At 40.6% G+C, this 25,987-nt stretch overlaps 1 protein-coding gene across 4 annotated transcripts in view; it reads right to left on the bottom strand.

Moving 5' to 3' along the window:
• RAPGEF5 (Rap guanine nucleotide exchange factor 5) overlaps positions 1 to 25,987 on the bottom strand; it is a 141,056-nt gene that overhangs the window by 82,925 nt on the left and 32,144 nt on the right. For 3 of the 4 annotated variants that reach the window (XM_061469192.1, XM_061469193.1, XM_061469194.1), the window contains exons 6-7: positions 10,444 to 10,520; positions 4,700 to 4,825 (exon numbers count right to left, since the gene is read on the bottom strand). In XM_061469192.1, the coding sequence (XP_061325176.1) occupies positions 4,700 to 4,825; positions 10,444 to 10,520 (203 nt within the window). Of the gene's footprint in view, positions 1 to 4,699; positions 5,081 to 10,443; positions 10,521 to 25,987 lie in introns of those variants that run through there. The other variant, XM_061469195.1, reaches the window with a different exon arrangement.

Raw genomic sequence — 25,987 nt, 5'->3', positions numbered from 1 at the left:
AGAAATTTATATTCTTTTGCTCTCTAATGAACACATTAGAGAATCTTGAATTTTATTTGAAAATTAGTGTCAATTTGTAGAAACTTATTCAGTTGATTTGACTATGGAAGTGGTACTATATATAATCTAAAGAATATTTTCCCTCTGTTGCTGAGGTGAAAGGCACTTCTATAAGTTTGCTAAGACAATAAAACTATAAACAGATGTGATTTAATTAATGAGTGCAATGCTTCATTGAAATAATATCTGGAAACACTGTACAAACTATCACAGCTATTACAAAGGCTTAATTTAATTAAGCTGTAGTTGCTTAAAAATAATTAAAAAAATGCAATTGAGTGCAAATGTGCCTCAAATGCATCTCAAATGCATGCTTCAGCAAAAAAAGCTACGACAAATTACTTCAAATGATTACAGACAGAAGTTGCTTTCTACATTTTACTTAACACTAAGACTAAGCAAACTTTTCAAAACAGCAGGCTCATTTCATAACTGAATATTTCAATACAGATTGTTCATCTGTTTTCTGTCAAAGCAATTGGTTTAAGGGTATGAAACATTTAAATAACATAAAAATACAAAAATCCAGTTTTACATTTCCCTATGCTTATAAATGCGATTTGCATGTAATGATAAATTAGAACTGCAAGCTTTCACAGTTATTTTTACACTAGCCCACGTTTGATATCAAAATAATTTCTGTGGATTTTAGACAACCATTTCATTTTATTTATTTATCAATACATTGAATATAATTGTAGGAATGCAACAGTACAGAGAAGAAGCTTATCTGCCTATTTAGAAGCTTATTTATTACTATTTACTTTCTACCCATTAGCAAAACTGAAGTTTTAGGAAACCTAACACATATGCCTTAATTAAGTACCTCATTCTAACACATTAGCAAGTGGGATTGGGGAAAAAAAATCACTCTAATTTAGTTTTTGTTTCCTCTACAAGTCTGTGAGCAACATTACAGTTAGAGCATTCTGCAAACACTATATTCACCAAAGAGGAAATTGGCAGCGTGCCACAGAACACCAATTCCAATATACCAGTCTAACCCGGTCACAGCAAGCTTGCAGTATCAAAAACAAATAAGCAGCTCACATAGAATCAGAGCACAAAACTTTCTAAATTACAGGACTTTTGGGGACACTTTTTTTATTCAGACCATAAATCTGAAAAGAATGATAACATACTAGAAACCTGAAACAAAAGCAGTATGGACTTTCTGACTTCGGTACTAAAAGTACCAAGTAAAAATGTAGCCATGTACAAAATCATCATATATACATACCCTAATTTTACACCCTCCAGAACACATCTAAACTGAAGCAATCCCTTCTCTCTCCCACCACAGTTCCAAACAGAGCTTTCCTCCAGTGAACCACCCAGCTGTCAGGTATTTTCCCTCTTCTAGATCATCTGTTTTTTTTTTCTGAGAAATAATAATTACATTTCACCTCATTTCAAACCAGCGACCCAAACCAATCCATGCTTCACCTGCCCATTGAGGGCCACAGACCTCCACCACCACATGCTGAAGAACACCTTTAGGTACATTACCTGCCCAAAAACCTCTGGAAGACCAGACTTGTGCATCCATGTCATCTATCTCCTACAGTAGTCACTACGTTCTGTCCTCAAACTCAGACAAAGATGGTGATTTTTCACTTGAATGATAGGAGGGCTCACCAGTCTTCCTCACAGCCTAGATCTCTGTCATACTATGCTTGTATATACAGCTCAATCATGCTATGCTTGTGTTTGCTGCTAATGTTGGAAAACGTGATGTTATACTAACCTGAAGAGAGCTGCTTTAGAAACACAGTGGATAGCATCAGGGGAGCCCCAACTCCAATTCCCATTATGTGCATGGGATACAGTACATGCAGAGAGGAATTATACATATGCACAATTATAATCGTGCACACAAGTTGGGGAGGGAAGTTGCGTATTCCTAAAGGAGAACTAGAACACTGCTTTCAGCAAAAATTCCCCCTTGGCCATCTTGGAAAGAGCAGCTTCACTTCCAAGCGGGTTACAATGTCCCCAGCCCCAAACAGCAACACCGCCCTGGGCTGACTGACACACAGAGCTCTGCAAACCAGCAGCATTTCTGCCTTGAGATGGGCTGCCAAGAGGCCAGCCCAGATCGCCAGCTCTCCGAGTGCAGGGAGAGGAGCCTGGCAGGATGTTCAGGCATAACATTTACAGGCCAAATGCCATTCCCTTTGAGGGAGGCAGATCCACCATGAAAGCACAGTTTGAGCCCCAGGAGGGAAAGCTGGTGGGCAGGGATACTTGCTGAGAAATGAGGGTTCTGTGGAGAACACACAGAGCCGCTCCATTTTACTGCCTAGATCAAGTGCTCATTACTCTCTAAGAAAGTAATGTAAGAGTGAGCTATGCTTTTAACTATTTTATTTTTTTTTTTAAGAAGAAGGAAGATGGGCATGATACACATAATTCTGTAAGGACACCACACCCTGAACATGCTGTTCCTCTAACATTTACAGCAGGCACAAGGGACTGGGCGGTAAGTCGATGCCAATGAATCTGCCACCACTTTCACAGCAGCAGGATGAGATTGGAAGGTCTGAAAGCCTGCATTTGAGTGGTACTTACTACAACCCAGCCTGCTACTTTTCTCCTTGGAGAAGAGATGGAACAGCTCCCTGGAGCAGTGAACTCTGCTCAGCCAGCCAAATCCTGCCACCTGCACATCCACCAGGGCAGCTCTTAGACCACAAGGGAGGGAGGGGAGGAAGGGATGGAAGCTCACAGCTTCCTGAATGTATGCGAACTGCCCCACCACAGTAAAGCCTATTTTTTTTCCAGTGAAAGTAAATTACCTGAGTCAGCTAAACTCAGAACCCTATGACAGACCTTTCCCATGTTTAGTAATGCCTTCTGGGTGACTAATGAAATCACTAGACTGACTGTGGGCTTAGCAAATACACGCTAACTGAGGACTGCAAGTCTGTCTTACATCGAGGCATGAGCTTCCAGGACCATCAGGAAATTCCATGTCACCCCCACCTTATAGAATGGGGGGGGAAGAGGGAGGGAAGCAACCATAATTTGTAATTGCCAGCTTGAGCTGTAACATATTCCTCCCCCAGAAATAAGAGGCATATGAGGAATGACCTGGTCTTTTGCAGTCTCAGGCGACATTTCTCTTTTCTGTCACCTCCTAAGCATAAAGGCACATCCTTGCCCAAGAGCAGTAACTGCTGTGTTAATACTGCTCAGTATGGATATGAGCAGCTTGCTCTAGCTCCCACTAGACTGAAGTCACTCATCTCCTAAATAGCAGCAATTGCTAAGTACCATACTTTTCAAAGAAGAAAAGCTGAACACTTCTTTCCTTTCAATTTTTGGAATTGTTCTGTAATCTGTGCAGCTACAGAGCTGCAGCTGACACCTCAGCACCATTTGCAATGACTGAAGTAAGCAGCAAAAGTATCCACTGAGTTTTCAGACTGTCAGTCCCAACATTCCCCTCTCCCTTATGCCCGCAGCATCTGTAATCTTGCTTCCAAATCCTGAAACACAATAGAAACCTCCCCTGGCTTAAAATCTTCTTTACTTAAGAAGATTACCTAAACTTTTAATTGCACTTTGCAGATACGGTTTAAAGATAGATGGAAATTCTGCCAGATGTCAATGGCTAGTGGATCAGCTGAGCTACAATTCAATCTCAGGGATCTGAGCCTAGCTAATTATCTTCCTCCCTCCTGCATACCTACTGAAAAAATTACATATTTAATTACACCAGACTAGACCTTAAATTCTGCGAAACAGAACAGCATGAGGTTCTGAAATAAGATTCCATCTTTCTATTTTCCTTTGCACAACCTTATTTCAGTAGGAACAAGCTTGCAGATGAGCTGAAAAATCTTTCCTAAATATATGCTTTTTTTCTACTGTCCAGTGAGCAGCAAATGGAATAAATTACATATGCAGAATAGCAAGACATATGAGGACTACGTGGGATTTTTGTTGTTTCTTTCAGTTATTATCCTGGGCATCTTTAGATGAATATGCAATCAGAACAGAAATCTTTACTAGGAGAACAAAATTACAATACATTGTGCTATAAGCGGACCCGTGAAGTTTTACGGCATGTTGAATCCAGTTATTAACATCTGAATGAGTGCTTTCAGATGCATTAAACAGAATGCTGCTTTCTTCAGTGTCACTTTTGGTTGAAAACACAATTTTTTAAAAGAAACTGCTGAATTGCCTATCCACACCATTCTTTTTAACTCCTACTGAAAAGTGCCAGCCAATATTTGCATCCAAATATACCAGCAGCAAAGTAATTTTAAGACAAAGTACTTGAAGCACTCATATACCTTATACATTATTTAAATACATCCTAAACCCCAAGTATTTCATAATCACTAAAAACAATTTGGTAGAAAGCATCCTGAAATCATCCACTATTTCCTATGTGTACATGACATTAATAACAGTAACTGACAGTGACAATGTAGTAATTCAAGTGTGTTGACAATTATTGAACTGAACGGACTTCAGAGAAATGTAAATGCCAGAGGACAACAGCTACAGCTTCACGACTAATGTGTGCCCTGGATTCTGACCATCAGATTTGCTATTTCAGTTTTGTAACCTGAATCTCCCTTCCCTACCAGAAAGAAACCAAAAACCCAAACAAGAAATGTCTTACTTGCTCTGCCTTCTTCAGTTGTTTTCTATCCGCCTGCAAAAACTGGCAGTTTTCTCTTGCCAGCTTCTGGACCAGCTCAATCCGTCCAATGTCATCTCTTCCCTGGAGCTTGCACAAAACCCCTGCCTTAAGGGTGGGAGAAAGAGCAAAGAGATACTTAAATCCACAGTCCCAAGACATGACACCGCTACAGATTTCAACCTTAAAAGAAATGCATCTGTTTTCTCATATTTTTGGTACTTTGGTACACTTGCTGAACACAGACAAATCACTGCTTCCTGGGAAACAACTGGAGAAGAGCTGAGGCACATATGAATCTCTAAATGTATCTACTTTGGAGGAACAAAGGCAGGGCTAACTAAATCAACCGTTCCTCTGAGTGTGACTATTAGATACCCTGTGTTTTATTTATTCTTGTCAGCCTGTTTCCTGTTACGTAAGAGAACAAGAGCAAGAGGTTAAAAACTCATGGGAAAGTTAGCCAGGAACAGCCCTGGAAAAAGAATGAAGCACAAATGAGGTCACACCTAAAAATAACAGCATACAACTCCATCTGCTCCAGCTCCAAACATTTTTCGCGTATGCAAGCCTCAAGAGTTAGAAGAGAGTTGCACCATGTTTATTTATTCTGTAAATAACAAAGCAGTATCTCCTCATTTTGTTTAGGGAACAAAATTAGATTTGCTTTAAAATCCACATTAGAACTATGTTTTTTTTGCTAATATTCTGCCAAGTTATTCAAACTATGCTGACAGCGTTTCATCAAAACATTCAGCACTGTTTTTTTTATAAAAATACCACGTATATATATAAAGATGGATTCACACTTGCACACGGGCATACCAGACACATCACAAAGTTAGTTGATGAGTGGCTAACATCACCCTCCATGATCTGGTCATGTATACAGCCTCTGCATAACCAAGACCCTGCTCAATGATGCCAAGCAGCTTTTATTAGACCAGATGTTTCCTGATGGGACAGTGTATGCCTTGGGAGAGCCTGGCAATGTGGCATGGCCAGGGTATTGCTAAATTACTTTAAAGGCAATCTGCAAATAAACCTTTTTCCCCACTTCCTCCACCCTTTTCTTTCTACTGTTCATCCAGAGTTCACCTGAACCAGTATCTACTCCAAAATTCACAAAACATCTAGTGAGTCAGGACCAAAAGCCAGAGGTACCCTTACTGCTAACCCCTAGTGCCATGCAGGCTCAAATCCTTTGGCCTTGAGAAACTCCTGCTCATGACAGCTGAAGGTGTGAGGCTGCTCACCTGAACCATCCTACTGTGTGCTGGTTTCTCTACCAAGATGAAGGAAATGAGGGTTAAGGTCTCTTCAGCTGAGGAGGAGAACAAATCTGCTTTCTAAATAAGCACTTTAACACTGATGGAAAAAAATTAGGTTCCATGACTGAGTCCAGAGTTATCCTTACCAAATTATTTGAATGACATTTTTACATGCCTACATTGATCCAGTCTAGATGAAGTCATCCCCTCACAAACCTACATCAGGCACTTGTGCTCTGAAGAATAATTTCAGATGCAGTCTGTGGTTTGCATATCCTATGCTTAGTGCCCAGATTCCTGAGGAACTCAACTTTCCCACATAAGTAACCTACACACTGGTTTGAAGATCAGAAATCCACCAAGAAAATAAGGAATTGCAGCGCCTAACCCAAAAGTCCTTACATTTTCCATGAGATTAGCTCCTTAGCTTTAAATTATAGAACCATGGAATTGTTTAGGTTGGAAAAGACCTTTAAGCTCGAGTCCCACCATTAACTTAGCACTGCCAAGTCTACTATTAAGCATGTCCCTAAGCACCCCCCTATAAAAGACACAGATTTATAAAGCCGTTCTGACACACCATTATCACCGGCAGATCAGGAGTGAGACTGGTTTTATCAAATGTGGAAGAATATACTGAACTAGTTGTCCAAACTTGTAAACAGAAAAATATCTTACTCTACAGTAGGTATTTAAAAATTATCAGATGAGCTGTTTCATAGCATTCTGCTTTTTCTCCAGTAATTTATACACAGAATGTAGGTAATCCTCACAGACTTTGCTGAGGTCTGATGTCTGCACTTCCTAGGTGGGGATATTAACTACAGCCAAACTTGCTTATTTCATGGCTTTGGGATGCTTGTAGCACAGAGTATAACAAGCCCCAGGCTCGTAGGCTAAGGACAACTCAAAGTGTTACAGCCTATTAGGATTTTTGGGAATATAAAGATTTATAATCTCTTTGGTTATGGGACCTTGGTACTGCAGAGGCACTTTTCACGCCTTCTTCTTGTGCCCAGACAAGTCAGACCATGATTGACATAGATGGCTATGAGTTCCTGTACTTCAAATGTCAGATGGACATCGACAATGCAGTGTTCACTCTGTTGAACAAATAACTTATTGATCTTCAGTGTATGAAGCAAAGCCCAGTGGTTAAAACCACTTATGCTAAGATGAGGAAGGGGGCTTCAGTTTTGGGATAACAGCTGGCTTCAGTTTGTTCAAATAGAAGAAACATACCAGAGAAAGACAATTTTTTGAACACATGGACCTCACTCTTTTTCAGTCCTTGCCCTTTGCCTGTCTACAGACAGAGCATATTATTTCTTCCTGCATGGATGAGCACCCCAGGGAAGAAGTTACCTAGATACAGACCTATTAGCCTTGCCACAAATATGGTCTGTATTCAAACTGGCAATTACATTAAAGAATCATATTGTCCCATTTCAAATAAGAAAGAAATCTTACATTTAAACATATGCCCTCCTCCCCCAACTATTTTTTAATTTAAAGAACTGCAGAGAATATAAAAAATGTATTTATTTTATTGCATTTTCAGAGGACAAAAGGTCAACTAAAACATTTCTGGGAGGGCTAAGGTATTACTAAGTTAATTGTACATGCTTGTCTCTGGCAGTAAAGAATGCACTTGAAATACAAATGTTTTTTCATAATTAAGAAGAAAAATATTAATCACTTTTAATTCTGATTTCCTCAATTATGCTGACTTTTCATGAGAAATCTTTCTGCTAAATATTTATAAGAAAGCACGCGGGTCAACTAATAAATTAATTGATGACAGCTTCCAAAAGCTGGCTGAGAAGATGTTGTCAGAGTCTCCTATAACTGGTTATTTTCACTTGTCACCATAAATTTAATTTGCAAGCAATACCTTTGCAGCTATTAGACAGAAGCATAAAGCCAAATTGCTCTACTTGCAAAGTACAATTTCAATTCGTATTTTGTGTGGGCACACACCTTCCAAAGTCCCATATGCCCAGATGTTGATGCTTAGTTCTCTAATTCATGTACCTCAACAGAGACCCAAGGACTAACTTATGTGAAGGTGAAAATAATGAAGTTGCATATTTTAACTGGCTTTAATTTAATGAAAGATAAAATTATGTAGGAGCTTTATATCAAGGTTTCACTACCATTCCTGGCCCCAAATTACTATAATTAAACATGTTTATGCAATATTTGAAATGAAATAAAATGTTTAATGAGAAGGAGTAAATTAGTCACTACTAAGGTTGAAAAAGCAGAGATGCTGACAACACATCTTCTGTTTCAGCACATCCATTGGAAAATATTCCCCCTGCAAAGGCCATAAATGAATATGCTAGCAGTGACAAGGAGGTGAATTAAGACATCCCTAGGCAGACAGGATGGGATTTTTTATTTACATTATTTACATTGTTTACAGCATGCTTCCTTTTAAAAAACCCTGTACTGAATTCTTTCCACACTTGTAACAGTTTTGTAACTAATTCCAATGTAAGTAAAGCCTCTGTCCTGCAAAGCGGTGCTCACAGCAGGCAGCACACCCTTCAGCTCTGCTAACACAAGAGGTTTGCAGTGGCTTGGCTTTTTAACACTGCACCTCTGTCTCCTGTGTCTGGTGAAAACAATGTAATTATTACGGGCTTCACCTTTGACCAACCTGACAACTTAAAAACATATGTCACTGCCTTGAAAGATCAGCTGCTTTGCTCCAGTCACATGCCCAGCCTCACTAGATTGAAAAAATAAAATCATTCACACTCATAAACCAAACTGTATTGGGTGATCACAGGATGTCATTTTTATGGCATTAACAAACAAATTGGAGCAACAGCTGCTTGGATAACACTCTCACTCCCCTCCTAGTTGGGCACATGGTCCTTTTTTTTAACTGCTTACTTAATGAATGTTTAATTTTAAATGTGTTTCAGATACTTTCAAATTTTAGAAGATGGTTTCCAGGCAAATAAAAGCTGAGCAAATCAATATCCCAATAATAAATTCTCATGGGTTTTTATAATCTGCCCACGTAATCTTATTAGCTGGCTACCTAGGAGATTTGAGCACACACATCAGAGCCTTCCTTTTTACATCTGTGACATAAACATGAACAAACATTTTCAAAAAATAATAATCACAACAATAATCAAGTAGAACTGAGTAATATAAAACCTGAAAAAAAGAAACAGAAGTCAGTATTTTCCCCTGGGTCTTTTTCTATAACTCTAGAAGCCTGCTCCTCAACCCCATGCTGATGTGAATTAGGAATCAGTCAGGTAACAAAATTTTCACATACTAGGGCTCCTACTACTTTTTCTTTTTTTTTTCTTTTTTAATAGATTTGAAACTATGTGCAGTTAAGAAAAGAGCAGGCCACTCCCAAACATGTTGCTTGAGCATTACTCCAAAGCATGAGCTAGAAAAGGCCAGATACACACTGATGCAGTAGGCATACCTGAATGGTCCCCAACTTCTGCCTGCACTCTCCAGGTGTCTGCCATGTCCCAGGTCTGCTACAGCTCCTCCTGGCCTCACTGTGGCTGAGACAGCCCCTACCTTTAGAAAGATAAAGGTGCTGCTCACATAGCTACATGGTTTGTACACCCTTCTGCTAGGTTTGCTCACAGACAGTGCTACAAATCCTGTCTTTCTTGCACACAGCTTTTAGGGGGGCAAGGTGTTAGGAGATAAATCAGTGACAGGAACTGCAAATCGCATATTCAGCAAGGAGAAAAGGTGGCAACTGGTGGGAAACATGAGATTTGCAAGAGAAACAGAGAGAAAAAAAATAGCCAAGACTAGGAAAAATCAATTTTAAATTAAAAGCAATAATCAGCACCATTATAATGAGCAGTATAGCTACGCTTGCACAGTCTGAATGCATGAATGGAATGATTAAATGAACTGGAGAGTAATCAAAAAAGATTCACAGAATTAAAAAGGGTAACCAATTCCACAATAAAACACTCTAAAAGGCAGTTAAGTTTCTTCTGAGCAATATCTAGAAGAACGATCTGGTTGTAAATGAGGCCAGTTAGGGAAGGAAAGAAAAAGGTTGTTGCTTACACTTCAGTGACTAGTAAGTATCTTCATTTCATTGCATGTCTACTTACAGTGATTAAAATTCAGTCAAAATGGCACATGCTCTTGCTTTCTAAAATACATCATTTTATTTTCACATCTGGTACTCGTTATATGTATATTCTAAAAAGAGCAGAAAGATAGCTGAAAAATGCTGTCCAATTGCAACATCATGGGTTTAATTCCCAGAGTAATCATCAATCTTATTCTAAATAGTCACACAAGACAAGATCCAGCAGACATTCTCCTTCCTACAGCCCCCTGCACAGAACATTGAGGAAAATCCATTTTCCAGAGCTACTGGAAGCAGATCCTTCAACTTCTAAATCCAAAAAAGTTCCCAAGACACCATTAATCTTACACATTTACCTGAGTATCAGAAGTATCCTTGAGCTGTTCTAGTCCTCTTATGTCTTGACCACCATTTTCTTCATTTTGATGAATTACTAAAGTAAGGAAGAGGGAATGTATTGGAAACAGGAAGTTTAAATCACAAGAAGCAGCAAAGCATCATGGCCCAGTTTAGATCAGATAGGATGACCATTCAAGAAGCCTCATTCTGAGTTTAGCTTTCTAGTTAACTCCTTGAGTGGACAAATACTATAAGGTGTACCTTATTCTTCCCAGGCAGTAAAATGCAGTAGTAAATAGTTATATTCCTGCTACTGTTAGTCCTGATAAAAATCTAATGCTTAAGGAAATGCCACTTTTGCATACACTATAACAAGACCTGATAAGTCATAGAGAATAAAGAAAATCAGACTTCCCTTTACTTTGATTACATTGCAGAAGGTCAATCCAGACTAAACAAAATAAACAGATTTAGCCCTCATCTCAGACTTGGAAAATTCTTCGTAAGCAAAGTGATCTCAATCTTAACAAACACCACCACAATCCATGAAAGCCATCTCCAGAAATAAATGGTAGCAGAAGATGCTCTACTGAAGGCCATTTGCTGTTGGCACAATCAGAGAAACCAGTGACTTAGCTCAATTAACGTTGCTTAACACCAGTAAGTTGTGCCAGACTTTAATGAAAAAAAGTTTTGGATCAAACTTGTAATCTCCAGAAGGGTTGAAACTAGAGTTGTCAGTTTACCTAACTAAAGAAACAAGGACCACTTCTGAAGGGCCACATCAGACTTCTGTATTGCGAACAGCTACATCTATAAGTATTTTTACTAGCTAAAGCCCAAACATACCCTTCCAGTCAACACACCCACCTGCTATATTTTGGTGGGACATTAAGCCCTCATACATTCTGAAATGTGAGACATAGCAGGTTAGGAGGGTCAGACCAAATGAAACACAATCAGAGTGACTTGACTTTATACTGTACTTGTTTACTTACAAGCACTATACTCAAATATCATCAACTTTGTGTGTACATCAAATCATTTCCCAGTGTAGCCACAGCAGTTGTGACAACAGAAGCATCCTTGAAGCAGTAGACCTGGCAAATCTATTTCCTGAACACCAGGCTCACGGCTTTGATGGACGGGCATGAGGGTTCCGTTTCTGTGCTTCCTCCTCTCCTTCGTCCCTGGGTACTGGAGCTGACCGGTCATCAGGCTGCATCTGAACAGCCACAGCCCACAGCACACTGTTTTTAGACAAGGATCACCAGTCCCGTTTTGCCTTAAAACTATTTCTGCGAGCTGAGGCAGCCCAGGATTTGACTGGTGAATAGATAGTCTGTTGAAGGAGCAGGAGAAGGGCTGGCAGGAACTAGTCCTGAGGTGGAACCCTCACCTAAGCTCTCCCCAGCCCTCAGCCTGAATCTTTAGGCATACAACCATGTTATTACAGCTGAACTACATGCAATGTGAGCCATGAGGTCTAGCTTCATGTGTCTGTGTGGTTGCTTGGGCTCTGCTGTAGATGAAAAACAGCCTAACCTTAGGCAGCATCCAGCAACTAAACATAAAAGTAACTTCAGACTGTCCTTGCTCTCTAACATAAAGCATATGGATTTATTTTTCTTTTACTGCAGAATTTCTGCTGATATTGCTATGTCATGTAAGGTATAATTCTTCTTTCTTCCCCTCCAATTATGCTATAAAAAAAACAAACCAAACAAACAAATGAGTAATAAAAAAGCAATTATAAGGGGTAAAAAGTCATTCTGTCAATACAGTTTATTCCATTCAGGGATATTTTTAAATCCATTATCAAAAACAGAGGTCTGGTATAAACCTTCACTAGTGTCTTTGCTGGCATCACTTTACCAGTGAGCCTCTGAAATTCAAGGTGAATGCTGAAAACACAGGGTCAATCTATAGCTGTAACAGAAAGCATGTGTAACGGGGGTTATATCCCAGCAGCATTTAAAGCTAGGGGAAATCTGAACATGCCTGGGACATTGTGGCATACCTCTGCCCCAGGCTTGAAGTAACAACCCAGTGAAGTAACCAGAGTGATTGCTTCAACACTGTGGGCCCTGCTTTCCTAGTGTAGGTTAGGGTTTCCTAAAGCAACTTACTCCATCCAACTAGGATGGGCGCTTTGTGCAGTCCCTTTCCTTGTAACCCACCTCCCAGCCTTCCACCTCAAGAGCTGCCTCATCTTCTGCACACTCTCACACGTGCGTGACCGCATTCTACCCACTGTCACTGCAGGAAACAGAAAGCATTTGGGACATCCATTTGCTGAACACTAGTCAGATCAGAATGAGATAGGAACATTGCAATGCCAGAAGGCTGAATGGTAAAAAATGGTTGTTTGAGCAATTGCAAATTTCTGAAGCCTGTGGCTGCATTAGCAGAAACACATTTCCCCAACTCTCCTTTCAATTTTCTGATTTCTTCTAAAATCAATTTGCTGTAGCCACTGATAGGCAAAACATCCCCACAGACGCTGGCTATTAATCACAGCATTTAAAGAAGTGGCACCTAGCTACTAACAAGACCAGGGGTCCAGGTTTAAGCAATTTACATTGACCCAGCCTTTTCAAACAAGCCTGAGCAGATGGATGCTCTGCAAACAGCTGCACCAGGGGAAAAGGTTAGCAGCTGCCAACCAGCTTCTTGTCACTGGCTCCTATTACAAGTGTCCCCTTCACTTCCCAGTGCCAGGGCAAGCACCTGACAGCATCCTCAAACAAATCAAACAGATGGGCCTTCAAGGAGCTGTTGGGCTGGGCTAGCAGATTATCGAGGGGATGGTATCCAGCTGGGGAGCTAGTGACAAGCAGCAAACAAACTGTAGTATCTCTTACCTGGCACAAAGGGAAAGAGGGCATATGTCCACAATGCAATGGATACAGGTATCCTTGGGTGTTGAACAATTTTAGCATGAGAAATTTTAAAGATCATGAGAAAATGATCTCAGTTTAGACATATTGTCAACGACAAAAAAAAAAAAGAAATGGAAAAGCTATTTTTATCAGCAGTTTCACAGCTCAACTCTAATAAAGATTAAAAAGTTCATAATCCAAACCCAGATCTCCTTGGCTTCAATGTTGTTTAGACTATGTAAGAAATGTAGAAAAGAACCAGTAAATAATTTCTTAAAGGAAAAAAAGTCCCAGACCTCACACTGACATTCTCGCAGCCCTCCTGGGACAGAGGGAGCAGTGGGTCTCTTTTTCATCGAATTTCCATCACAAACTTGAGGTTTGTGTCCTCTCTGCCTCTTACCCAAAGCCCTAAGAACCAACCACAGGTGAACAATTTAACTACAACCTACTCAAGGAAACACGCCACCTCAAACAATTTTTTTCATCACAGGAACATTGTTCCTTGAAGGCTGAAGTGGCCACACAGATGAATAACAATCCTTAATTACAATTTCTTGTTTTCTCTATGAAAAAGTTACCACATATTTGTCCATAAAATACAGAAAAAAATATGGACTTCTTAAAATATTTCAGAATAATATTCAGAAATCTGTGTTACAGGGTATCATCACACACACATAAGAATACAACTGTTGTATTTCTATACTCAGTGTGTCAGAATTGTCCCAGGCACTCATGAGCTCTTGTGCACACAGTACAATTCTTTCACAAAATGTAATAATTCAATGAAAATTTCACACTTACAGTCAGTTGGCTGGTTATTTCTTAATAAAAAAGCTTGAAATTGCAAATACAACCATAGGAAAAGTGAACAGAAGGTTAGGGTGGGATGGGAAACTATTCCCCATGCAAGCGCTGATTCTGAGACAGTTCCCTAAAACCTTTACATGTACATACAAAACAGTTGTGAACTTCGGAGCTGGGCCAAACCCTTCTTCCTCTGCCAGCATAAACTGGCTTTGCTCCTTGATACAAATGCCCTAGCACATCTTACAAAGCAGCAACACCAGGGAAAGGCAAAGGTGGTTTACCCTGATCTATATGTATCTATTTAATGTCATGCTGAGACCTCACCTGCAGTACTGTGTTTGGCTCTGGGGCTCCCAACTCAAGAGGAATGTGGACCTGCCGGGATGAGTCCAGAGGAGGCTTAGAGGGCTTAGCTGCTTAGAGGGCTCGAGCACCTCTGCTATGAAGACAGGCTGAGAGAGTTGAACTTATTCAGCCTGGGGAACAGAAAGTTCAGAGGAGACCTTAGAGCAACTTACAGTGCCTAAAGGGGGCCTACAAGAAATCTGGAGAGGGATCTCTTACAAGGGCCTGTAGGCACAGGACAAGGGGGAATGCTTTAAACTAAAAGAGAAGATTTAGATGAGACATTAGGAAAAAATTCTTCCCTGAGAGGGTTGTGAGGCACTGGCACAAGTTGCCCAGAAAAGATGTGGCTGTCCCATTCCTGGCAGAGTTCAAGGCTAGGCTGGATGGGGCTTGGAGCAACCTGGTCTACTGGAAGGTGTCCCTGACCATAGCAGGGGTTGGAACTGGATGAGCTTTAACGTCCCTTCCAATTCAAACCATTTTATGATTCCATGTTTGGGTTCAGGGTTGAGATGAGAGACAATTAAAAAACAAAAAAGCAAACAAACATAAACTGACCCTTTCCTACCTGCATCTTTCCTCCTCCTTTGGAGGGGAGGTCACCATGAATGAAAGAAAAAGATGTTAAATGAGTTTGATAACTACAGTTCAAATGTGCCCATTTGCAAATTAGCCTAGGGATTCAGGATGTTGACATTTTATGGTCACTTAAAGATCACAAGGGCCATCATCTGATCCAAGTTGCTTGTGCCCCCATAGACCAGAGCTGAGATTTTGCTAGCAGATGCTTCCATAAACAAATGTTGGAACAGAGCATTCTTGTGGGGGAGAGCCTTGTCCTTTAGAAATCCCATTTCAGTTCATTAAATTAGCAGAAAAATAACAAAGAAATAAGAAACAAAAGTAAATAATTTTGTACCAGTGTCCTGGGTTCAGCAGTAGCAGTCATTTTTCTCCTTCTTGGTAGCTGGTGCAGTGCTGTGTTTTGACTTTCGGCCTGGGAACAGAGCTGATAACAATGATGTTTCGGTTTGGCCAAGGACTTTGTGAGCCTCATGCTCTGCCAGGGAGGAGGGCAAGCTGGGAGGAAGCAGAGTCAGGACATCTAACCCAAGCTAGCCAAAGAGGTATTCCATACCACAGCACGTCATGCCCAGGATGTAACTGAGAGTTACCTGGAAGGGCTAGGATACTGCAGGGTTGGAGGAGGTATCGGTCGGTGCTTGGTCGGGCTGGGGGGGGAGACAAGTTATTGGTTGGCTGGTGGTGAGGTGATGTATTCTCTTCCCTTGTTATTTCCTTTATCATTATTATTGGTGGTAGCAGTAGTGATTTGTGTTATACCTTAGTTACTAAACTGTTCTCATCTCAATGCGTGGGAGTTGCATTCTTTTCGATTCTCCTCTCCATCCCTCCAGGATTAGGGGGAGGACAAGAAGGGGGGGAAGTGAGTGAACAAGCTGTCTGGCTGGGTTTAAACCACAACAACCAGCTACCACAGTAGAATCAGCAGAATCATGGGGGTTTGAAGGGAAAGGGAACATAACCATCACTCACACTGGATCCACCACTTCCTTTGTGCTATCATTATCCACCAAGAGTGCTCCCCCTACTTTTACTGCCATGCTACAAATTTTAACATAGATTTAAGATATTGGAAGGGATTTGTCTTCCTCAGCAGCATGATCATTACAGGCATGCTAAAGGACTCACCTTAGCTAAACAGATGGGCATGCAGTGAGGGTCACAACAGCCACCTGTAGCACTATGGACCTTCTCCTACCCATGGAAGAATCCTGACAAAGGTGTCAGGGTTACCCACAGGGCTGTGTCTCCACAATCTGCTGTTCTGTATGCCCCCAAACATGAAAGTAAATGTATTACATTTTCTGAGTAAGATTTTCATAAGTCACATAATACAATACCCATTATTTCAGTTTAATACTTTGCCTTACTCAACAAAGAAGAATCTTTTACCCAACTGAAAGTGGAAAGGACAGTTATGAAACAAAAAATATGTAAAATCCACACACAAAGCAACTCCTGGAACCCAGAGCATTGCAGTCTTCCCAGAGGCTTTGCTGTATTGTGCTTTCTTCCTTTTCTATAAATGAAGTTTCTACTTTCTACTCCTCTGGCTACAGAGATAAAGTTCACAACACAAACCAAGGCACTAACATCATTCCGCTGCTGAAGCCAGCCAGACTGGAACAATAACACCAGGAGAGGTGTGAACTTCCTCCCTTTGGTTTAATAGGGTGTTAACTTTGAAAGCTAATTATTTAATCTTAAAAGAGGACTGCCATCACAGTTAACCACTTTGCTGCTGAACAGCAGGCAGGGACATCTGCCCATCCATAGGCAACTTATTCTGGGTGAATCACAGAATACCAGGTTAGAAGGGACCTCAAGTATCACCTGGTCCAACTTTTCTAGGCAAAGCATGACCAAGACTAGAAGACTAGATGTCCCAGCATCCTGTCCAGCTGAATCCTTAAAGTTCCCAACACTGGGAAGTTCATCACTTCCCCCAGGAGATTATTCCAATGTCTGATTGTTCTCACTGTGGAAAATTTTCCTCTAGTGTCCAACCAGAATCTCCCCAGGAGTAACTTGTGTTCATTACCCCTCATCTTTTCCATGTGACTCCTTGTAAAAAGGGAATCTCCATCTTCATTGTAGACACCCTCTGAACACTGGAACATGGTGATCAGGTCTTTACAGTCATTGCAAGGACAGAAAGCAATTTAGCTCCCCATCACTGCTAGCTGTCCCACACCTCCTGTACTTACTATACCCTCTCTGTACTACCATAAAGCATTTGAGGTTTGTGGATTGGCAAAGGGTTACTTTTAATCTGCCTCAGTTTGCTGAGCTGGTTGAGAACAGAGCCTCGGGCAACAGGCAGGGCAGGGGAAGGGACAGGGGATCCTACAAGCAGGCATGGCTACCAGACTCCTTGTGCCACACAGCTTTAGCTCTTGATATCCAACTGTGCACCAGGACTGCCTGCCTTTTGGGGGCTCCTGCCCATAAACATTGTCCTTGGCAAACATGCAGTTTATCTCTGCACTGCCCTAGGCGGCTCCCAAGACTGAACTTGCTTCAATGTTGCAAAGCCTCAGGCACAGCCTTGTTATCCAGGTAGGCCGGATGAGGGTTTCACTGTCCCCACAGCTGCTCCAGAGGCAGCTCCATTTGCTGTACAAAGCTCCATCAGCCCTTAGGCTAAGTCCCTTATGCTCTCATCAATGCTGCTTCATTTCAAACGAGGATGTTCATTTATTATTTAGTGGTGTTCTTTAACCTGCTGACATCCTAGAACATCAAACTACTCTGCCCTTTGTAAGAATGCAATCCTTTCAGTACTATGTGACCGAAATTCATGCATGCATCTCTTTTTTTTTCTAGCTAGCCAGCAAAAGGCACCTATATGCCCTCTATAGATAGAAGACACATACCACCCTGGAAGCAGTAAAGAGTCTACTTCTGAACAGAAGAACTTTGTTTATTTGACAAGCCAACAGATTTTCAATGTCTCATCCCTGCTGGATGGTTATAGCCTGTTTTTCTGTCCCTGTCAAACCATCACTGTTGAAAAGACCTCAGGAATCTGCAAGAATATTCTCCTGAGGAAGGCTCTAGTGCTCTGAATTGCCAACAGCCTGCACCAGTTGATTTATTGTCATCTGCCAGGAAGCTCACAATTTCTAGCATTCTTCTTACATCCCAAATTTTCTGAGATGCATGTTTCTTTTCTGGCTTTTTTTCCAAAGGAAGTTGCTAGCATGAAGCTTTTCAGAAACAAATAGCAGAGAAGCTTTTTTTTTTTTTTTTAATCACATAATTCTAAGCTAATTTCATGATTTTTGAAAACTTTTTTGTTATTTTGAGCAATAGTGCTTGTGGTATCCTATCATTCTTTGTGGAGATTATACATAGAGTTCTAGAGATGGTGGTTACTATTGCAGGTCTAAACTGTTTAACAGCATTATAATATTTGATGATGCTTATTAATTTATGAGAGTGGAAAAACATTTAATAGCTCATGCTGATACCACTGGGGAAACTAAAAGCCAGATCCTGTAGGTTATGTAAGGCAAGTAAATGCTTTACCAACCTCAGATTTGGGGACCCTTTTTAAGCCAGACGAGGTCTTCATATGTACTCCTGTGTTTTCCAAGTCCTATTTCCAAATTAAAGGGGGAAAACCAACCAGCACTGAGTATCTCTGAATCCCCCAAAAACTCAATATAAGAGATAGTGATAATCCCAAGAATAAAACCCTCCAACTGAGAACTTGTTCCTTATTTACCACAAAACTGTAATCTTTTCCCAGAGATTACTGAAAAGAGAAAGCTTTTTAAGCTTATCCTTAACATGTTTCCTTTTATTAGCAATACAAAAATTGCCTTTGAGCTTTCTCATTCATTCCGACTATTTCTGCATATATATATATATATATGCAAATTACTGTACAGACTTCCCTTCACTGAGTGCACTACACATCTCTGAAACAGTTGGCAGATCCCTCTGGGGTGTTGCCCAGACAGCTGTGCAATCAGCTGAGTAAATCAGATAATTAAAGAAACAAAGAAAATGCAAAAATTATTAAAGACAGACTCTCCTGCTTACAGCATTGTTCAGCACCTCTGTATCTACAAAACCACAGCAAGTATGGGGTGGAATAAAGGTGCTTGTAAATTGGGGAATGAACTACGGCGCAAGTGACAATGCCATTTTCTCTCAAACGTGAATCTGGGATTCATGATATTTATGCTTTGTAGTTTAAATCAATTTAATATAAATTAATCCAACATTTCACTTCAGTTTAAAATGACAAAAGCATGAAATATAATGTTGGTTTCATAAGTGATTTGTACGTAAAAAATGGTCATTAACTTCTGCTTGACCTTAGATCTAGAACTAATACTGAATTTGCACAGAGGGTACTCATTTTGCTGGACTAGTTTCCACACAGAAAAATAAGTTCCCAAGGTCCTAGTGCTCCAAGCCACTTCTCAGATCTCAAATAGGAAATGAGACTCCCAAAAATGATGCAAAGACATTTCCTCTCATTGCAGAGTTTATCAAAAGGAACAGATAACAGCAAGGGTAGGAATCTGGAATCTAAACAGAGCAGCACCAGTGTGGTAAAAAAGAAGGCTGACAGATGTAGATTTGATCTTCCTCATCCGCACACCATTATGGTGGCGTTCCTCTCCACTGCATCTGAATGACCAGAGGAAAGACAAACCTCAGTTTAAATGAGACTCAGGCCCACCTACATTATATAGCCATTGTAAATTAAAAAATGAGCATACCAAGTAAAGCTACCAATATTTCACAACTCAGATTATGGTCAGGAGCTTTTGCTGCTATTCTTTTCACATTATCGTTCAACTGGCTTTGTTAGGAAGTTCTGTTTATTTTGTTATCAGAATTGAAGCATTTCATCTGGGTTTGAAGGCCCATATTTCATTCAAGGTTGTGGTGCATTAGAAATATATAATTTGTAAAACACCTCTGGCTAAACAAGAGAGGTATTTTTTAATAGATAATCAACTACTGTCAATTCATGTGGCCAGGGGAGGTTTGATTTTCAGTGCCTGGCACCTTGTGATACATACAAAGGAAAAGCTACATTTTACACCCACTCTATGAACATGCAAACTCACATAATTTTTTATCATGCAGAAAAAAGTGGAAAACAAGTTGCAAACACCACAGGATTACTACAGGAACAGACAAAAATAAATGTTTTTTGTAGCAATAGCAGCTCAAGGAAAACCATTTGATGGCTGAATGCAGAAAGCACCGCTACTCAGTGCTTTTAGATATTCATTCTCATGCACATGGTATTTAAAATTAAAACAACAAAAAAAAATAAAGTGGCAGTGAATGTATCTATAGCAGTGTTGCGTGAAACATGATGATGAAAGGGTGTAGAAGAGCCCATTATATGATCAGCAGGCACAGGGAGAATGATTGCTGAGAACTGATCAAACAATGAGGTACAGACAGTCACTGAGGAGGCTGGTGCAAAGGAGAAGACCGCTCTATTCCATAGAAACGCCCTCTGGGCACAGCCAGGAAAGGAGCAGGAAACAAAGAGGACACTGAACAAATAAATTATTTCAACTGTCTGGAAGTGCCTCTCTCCCAAAGCATTGGAAACAAAACATTCACCTGGGAATTGGGTTTTTGTGGTACAATTGCTGTCTTTCTGACTTTTTGTGCAAAATATCAAGTCACCTACACAGCTATTCTGCATGGTTCATTTCTTCTGTGCAAGTGCCTTATAGATTACACAGAAAGAACTATGCCTGAAGTTCTGCAACAACTGCAAAAAACAGACTTTATGCTGCCATAATCCCTCTCAGTGTAATTGCCACCAGAGAGCTCTTGGGAGCTATTTTCCTTCTTCCAAGACTCAGAGTCCATTCTGCTTTACATCAGCTGTTGAATACACAAAAGCTGGTGAGCACAACTGTGTAGTCTGTTCACTGATGTTGTCCAGGGCACTTCCTAATCCCAGCATTGCTCAGAGTGGGCACAAAGAGAGTGGTTGCCGATGCAGTCACAGAACAGCAGAACTGTGTTTGTGTGAGACATACATAGTATTCCTGACTGGTCAACACAATGAGCACCATTCCCCAGGGCTAGAAGCAGTCTGATCTTATACTTTTCAGGCATTGCTAGTTTACTGGTATGCCTGATCTTGGAAGAGTCTCATGGGATGAAGCAAGACATTGGTGGGCATTCTCTTCAATAAGGCATAAAATGTTTAAGCAGGATCTCCTAAAGAAGACACACAAGTACCTCCCTTACTTCAAGGTACAAAATCCTTAAGGCACAATATAACTTTAAAAATATTCCTAGCTATGTTTTCATACGGAACTTTTATTTTGAACCACATTTCAATGGGCAAAGGAAAAGTAAAGATAAAGCTACTGAGACCTACCACCAGCATGACACTCCTGCACCTTTACTGGCTATTTCTCCAGAATGAATGCTATGAGTAACATTTGCAAAAGAACTCTTATTCCACACCTTCTGTTAAGTTTTAGTCTTGTGTCATGGTTTAAGCCCGTCTGGTAACTCAGAACCATGCAGCCACTCGCACACTACCCCCTTCTTCTTCCCCCCTTTCCCAGAAGGATGGGAAGGAGGATCAAAAGAATGTAACTCCCATGGGTTGAGATAAGAACAGTCCAGCAACTAAGGTATAACACAAATCACTACTGCTATCACCAATAATAATAATGAAAAGGGAAATAACAAGGGAAGAGAATACAACTGCTCACCATCTGCCGACCGATGCCCAGCCTGACCGGAGCACCTTCTGGGTAACTGCCCCCACTTTATATACTGGGCATGACGTGCTGTGGTATGGAATACCCCTTTGGTTAGTTTGGCTCAGGTGTCCTGTCTCTGCTTCCCCCCGACTTCCCCTCCTCCCTGGCAGAGCATGGGACTCAGAAAGCCCTTGGTCAGAGTAAACCAAGCAACAACTAAAAACATTGGTGTTATCAGTGTTGTTCCCAGGCTGAAAGTCAAAACCACAGCACTGCACCAGCTACTAAGAAGGAGAAAAATGACTGCTACTGCTGAACCCAGGACATCTTGCTTTAAGGAAGGGGATGCTTGGAGGAATTGAAGTTGTAATGAAATAAGGTCTTACTTAAGTAAATACCCATTAAAGGGACATAATGGGACACAGAAAACAGTGAGATCCTACTGATATTAACCTTCTCCACTCTTCAAACTTTCAGCTTTTCAACAAAGGAAAATGCACACCTCTCTGACATAATTGCCACTTTATTCTGTAGAAAGGGTCAAGTTTTTTCATCCCTCTTTAAGCCCTTTTGCAGTAGCAGAAAATATATGAGAATAAACTGTGCACATTGTACACCAGAAAGATATCTGCTTGTTTACAAAACCTGTACATTCAAAGGCTACTTAATATGTTTGAGATTTAAACACAACATTGAATTGCTCCATTCTTGAATGATCTTTGATCATTTTTTAACTATGCATACAAACCTAATTAAAATTCCTAATTATTTCCATTGTCTATGTAACAACTCTGCTCTACAAGTAAATAAAAGTAACGACATAACATAGAACATTCATATTGTTCCAAATGATAAAGATTTTGCTAATTATTGTGAAGCAAAATTATCAACAAGTCTCACAACGATTTGTGCTACTTGAGGAAAAGGGCTGAATGGTAAAGATGCAGTTCCCTGAGTTAACTAAGCTGATAAAAGAGCTTAATGCTGCCAAAAGGGTTTTACTGTACTCCTTCCCTTATCCCATCACCTCCCTACCCTGATAAGAAGCTGCCACCCTCATTTTGTGCTGACTCCAGCACATGCTGCTGCCCCATCTCGAAAATAATACAATAGATGTGGCAAAGATGATCAGATTTAATGGAATAGAATTGGTATGATGAATGAGTAGTGATTTAGCCTGGAAATGAGACAACTCAGCTGCACAAAATCCAGAGCAGTACGATGTCGAACTGGGCATGGATTATTTACCATTCTCCATCAACAGAGAGCTGTATCACAACAGAATGAGGGTTGTGGGGAATGTATTTAAAACAAGTGAAAAATGTGCTTTCACATACCACACACATGAATTGTGGGACTTGCCACCACAAGAAATGATGAATGTCAGGAGTATAAGCAGGCTTAAAAAGCAGTTCAATGAATTAATGGAGAAAAGGTCCAGAAAGGCTACATAACACAGCAGTGTGGGTACAGCAAAATCCCTCTAGCATAGACTGGTAGATGCTGAGTACGCACATCAGAAGAAGGACTGTAAGAAGGACTGTACTTGCTCTGTTTCTCTATTCTAAGCATCCCGTACTCATCACTCACAGTAGGACTGCAGCTGGATGGACTCAGCCTGGCTGTTCTCATGTTTTTAACTGGGCTGACATTGCCCGGGGTGTGTTTGAGTTGAGTCATGCAACCAGCTCTGACAGAGTGCTGTAGAGGTGGTGCAGTGGCTGGGGAAAGGAATAGCTGTTCACAGGTTGATTTTCATTCACGTCAGCAAAGTGCAAGCCCCAGTGACTGCTTTGTATTGAATCATCTAAAATAGAAATACTAAGCAAATCACATAGGTAGTTAGGTCCTGACAGAAGCAATACAAAAGAAAAGGGGAAGGGTGGATATGCATACATAGATGTCAGAATAGGGTGGAGGTAATCCAGAAGGTCTCAAATATAAAGTTAATACATTACAGAAGTTATATTATTATAAATAAAATGTAAATGACCCATTTTCTAAAACAAATTAGTACAGCTTGGCAATTTAAAAATGGCCTGACTAAAAAGTATCTAACTATATTGTGGAAAACTGAATACCATTCTTAAGAGGGAGCAAAACCACACAAGTGCTAGGGCTTTTTTGGCTGCCCTGCCTTTCACAGGTGGAGGGAGAAGCACCCACAGCCCTGCTGCTGCTCCTGCAATGCCTGAAGAGAAATTGCAATCATCCTCTTCCTACCTCATTGATATGTCAGCTGTTATCTTAATTAGGCCCTGTATTCAGAAACACAAGGAACAGAACTATGCTCTTACTAATGGCCCTTTGCACAAATAAAGTTATAGAAATTCCTTTAGATATAATGGGTGATGCCATGGGGTGCAGCTAGGTTCATGCACAGAAATCCAAAGTGCTTTGTATGGGAGGGGAGGGGATTAGCACCAGTTCAGAGTATCTCCCTGACAGATTTTGATCAGTTCAGATGTACCTGTGTAGCTATGCTACTGGCTAAAGCTTCCAGCCTTAGGCTATTTGCTGCTTTTTATCTTTGTTTTAGCTATCATCTCTAACTCATAAGAAACATGCCATGAGCCATGACAAGCAATTGAGAAAATGCCACCCCTTGTAAACCATATGAGAGGCTGCATTTCTGATACATTTGAGCACATTTGCAGAAGCCATCAGAAGCCAGCAAGGTATAAATACACACAATTCTAATGCCAAGTGCCTACAATTAAAAGGAAAGTTCTCTTCTGCTCCAGTTACTTGCTTCCCAAAGACCTTTTACCAAACCAAGGAAGGTTAAGTAAGAACACTTCTTTATGCATTTTTATAAGCCACAGAGAAGTGCATAAGGTCATTTCCCTCTCCTAGGTCACCTTTATAATGAGAGCTTTATTCTAATGAAATATAAATGTGCTTTCTAGTCAACAGTGTTACTGACGTCGATCAAAGCCTCAGGATTACAGACATTCATTTTAACTTTTTTCTTTTGTAGTTTTATCTGCAAAGAAAACTCTGCATGACAGCTGTAAAGTACCTCTCTTTTATCTTATGCCTTGCTATCAGAGTGGTATACCTGCAATATACATCTGAAATATGAAAATAGAGCTTTTTTTCGACAGTGCAGAAGTTTTTCAGTTTTCAGGTTCTGCATTTTTCCTTCAGCCACCGGTCAGTTTTATGTGTTTCTCCTACTCTTCCACCCGACAATAAAAACATAAGAACACATCTTGGGATAAGGCATTCTCACCCTGCTGGCTTTTTATTTTCTGGCAGCCAATATTCTCCATCAAGTCAGATCCTGCACTAGCAACAATTTGATACTCAGCCCTACCCCACAGCAGACTCAGCTCTCTGCCTTGGTTTTCAAAGCACTTTGTTTGTAGAAACAGTGTTTAAATCTCTTTAACATCAATTCTGACCCAAGAACTGAAATAGTTGTAATTACTACTCTTTATATGTATACACTAGGTAGCAGATCCAAGCTTCATGTAAACAAAACAAAACTGTTTCAGCCAGGTAACCAAAGGCAATGTTTCCCCCCCTCCAAGCATAGCAAACCTTCCTAGCTGGAGCCTCTTCCCCTCTTGTAAAAGGAGCTGTGGTGTTTATGTACTTGTGGCGTTTACGTGCTTGTACAGCTCTTTCCATGTGAATCACTTTTCCAGTGATCTACAACAGTCCTAGACAAGTAATATGGAAGCTTTAATCAGCCAGTTTTTCTAGTACAACTAAATGACTGCGAAGTGCCTCTCTAAGGGCAGAGGTAAATCCAGAAATTAAAGTAATTCAGGAAAAGTTATAGAGTCTTCACATTAAGCAAAAAAACCACATTTTGCTCTTACTGGTAGCATGTTGTGGTTTAAGCCCAGCCAGTAACTCAAAACCACACAGCAGCTCACTCACTCCCTTTCTTATACTTCTTATAAATATATGCATATAAGTATACACTCACTTCTGTGTGGATCAGATGGCCTGGCACATCGGTCCCACAGAAGTATAAGGCTCTAGTAGATACCGGCGCACAGTGTACCCTTATGCCATCAAGCTGTCAAGGGGTGGAACCCATTTATGTTTCTGGAGTGACAGGAGGATCCCAAGAGTTGACTGTACTGAAGGCTGAAATCAGCCTGACTGGGAGGAAGTGGCAAAAGTGACAAGTACAGCAGCTACTCAAACTCCGACCAGAACAGACAATGCAGCTACTCCAACTCCAAATACAGCAGCTACACCAA

Source organism: Pezoporus flaviventris, unplaced genomic scaffold (genome assembly GCF_033815535.1).
Source record: "Pezoporus flaviventris isolate CSIRO_AGI_PZ_B2104156 unplaced genomic scaffold, CSIRO_AGI_Pfla_v1 ptg000055l, whole genome shotgun sequence".
NCBI classification, from domain to species: domain Eukaryota; kingdom Metazoa; phylum Chordata; class Aves; order Psittaciformes; family Psittacidae; genus Pezoporus; species Pezoporus flaviventris.
Note: the sequence above shows the minus strand (reverse complement) of the source record. Positions and strands in the feature narration are given on the sequence as shown.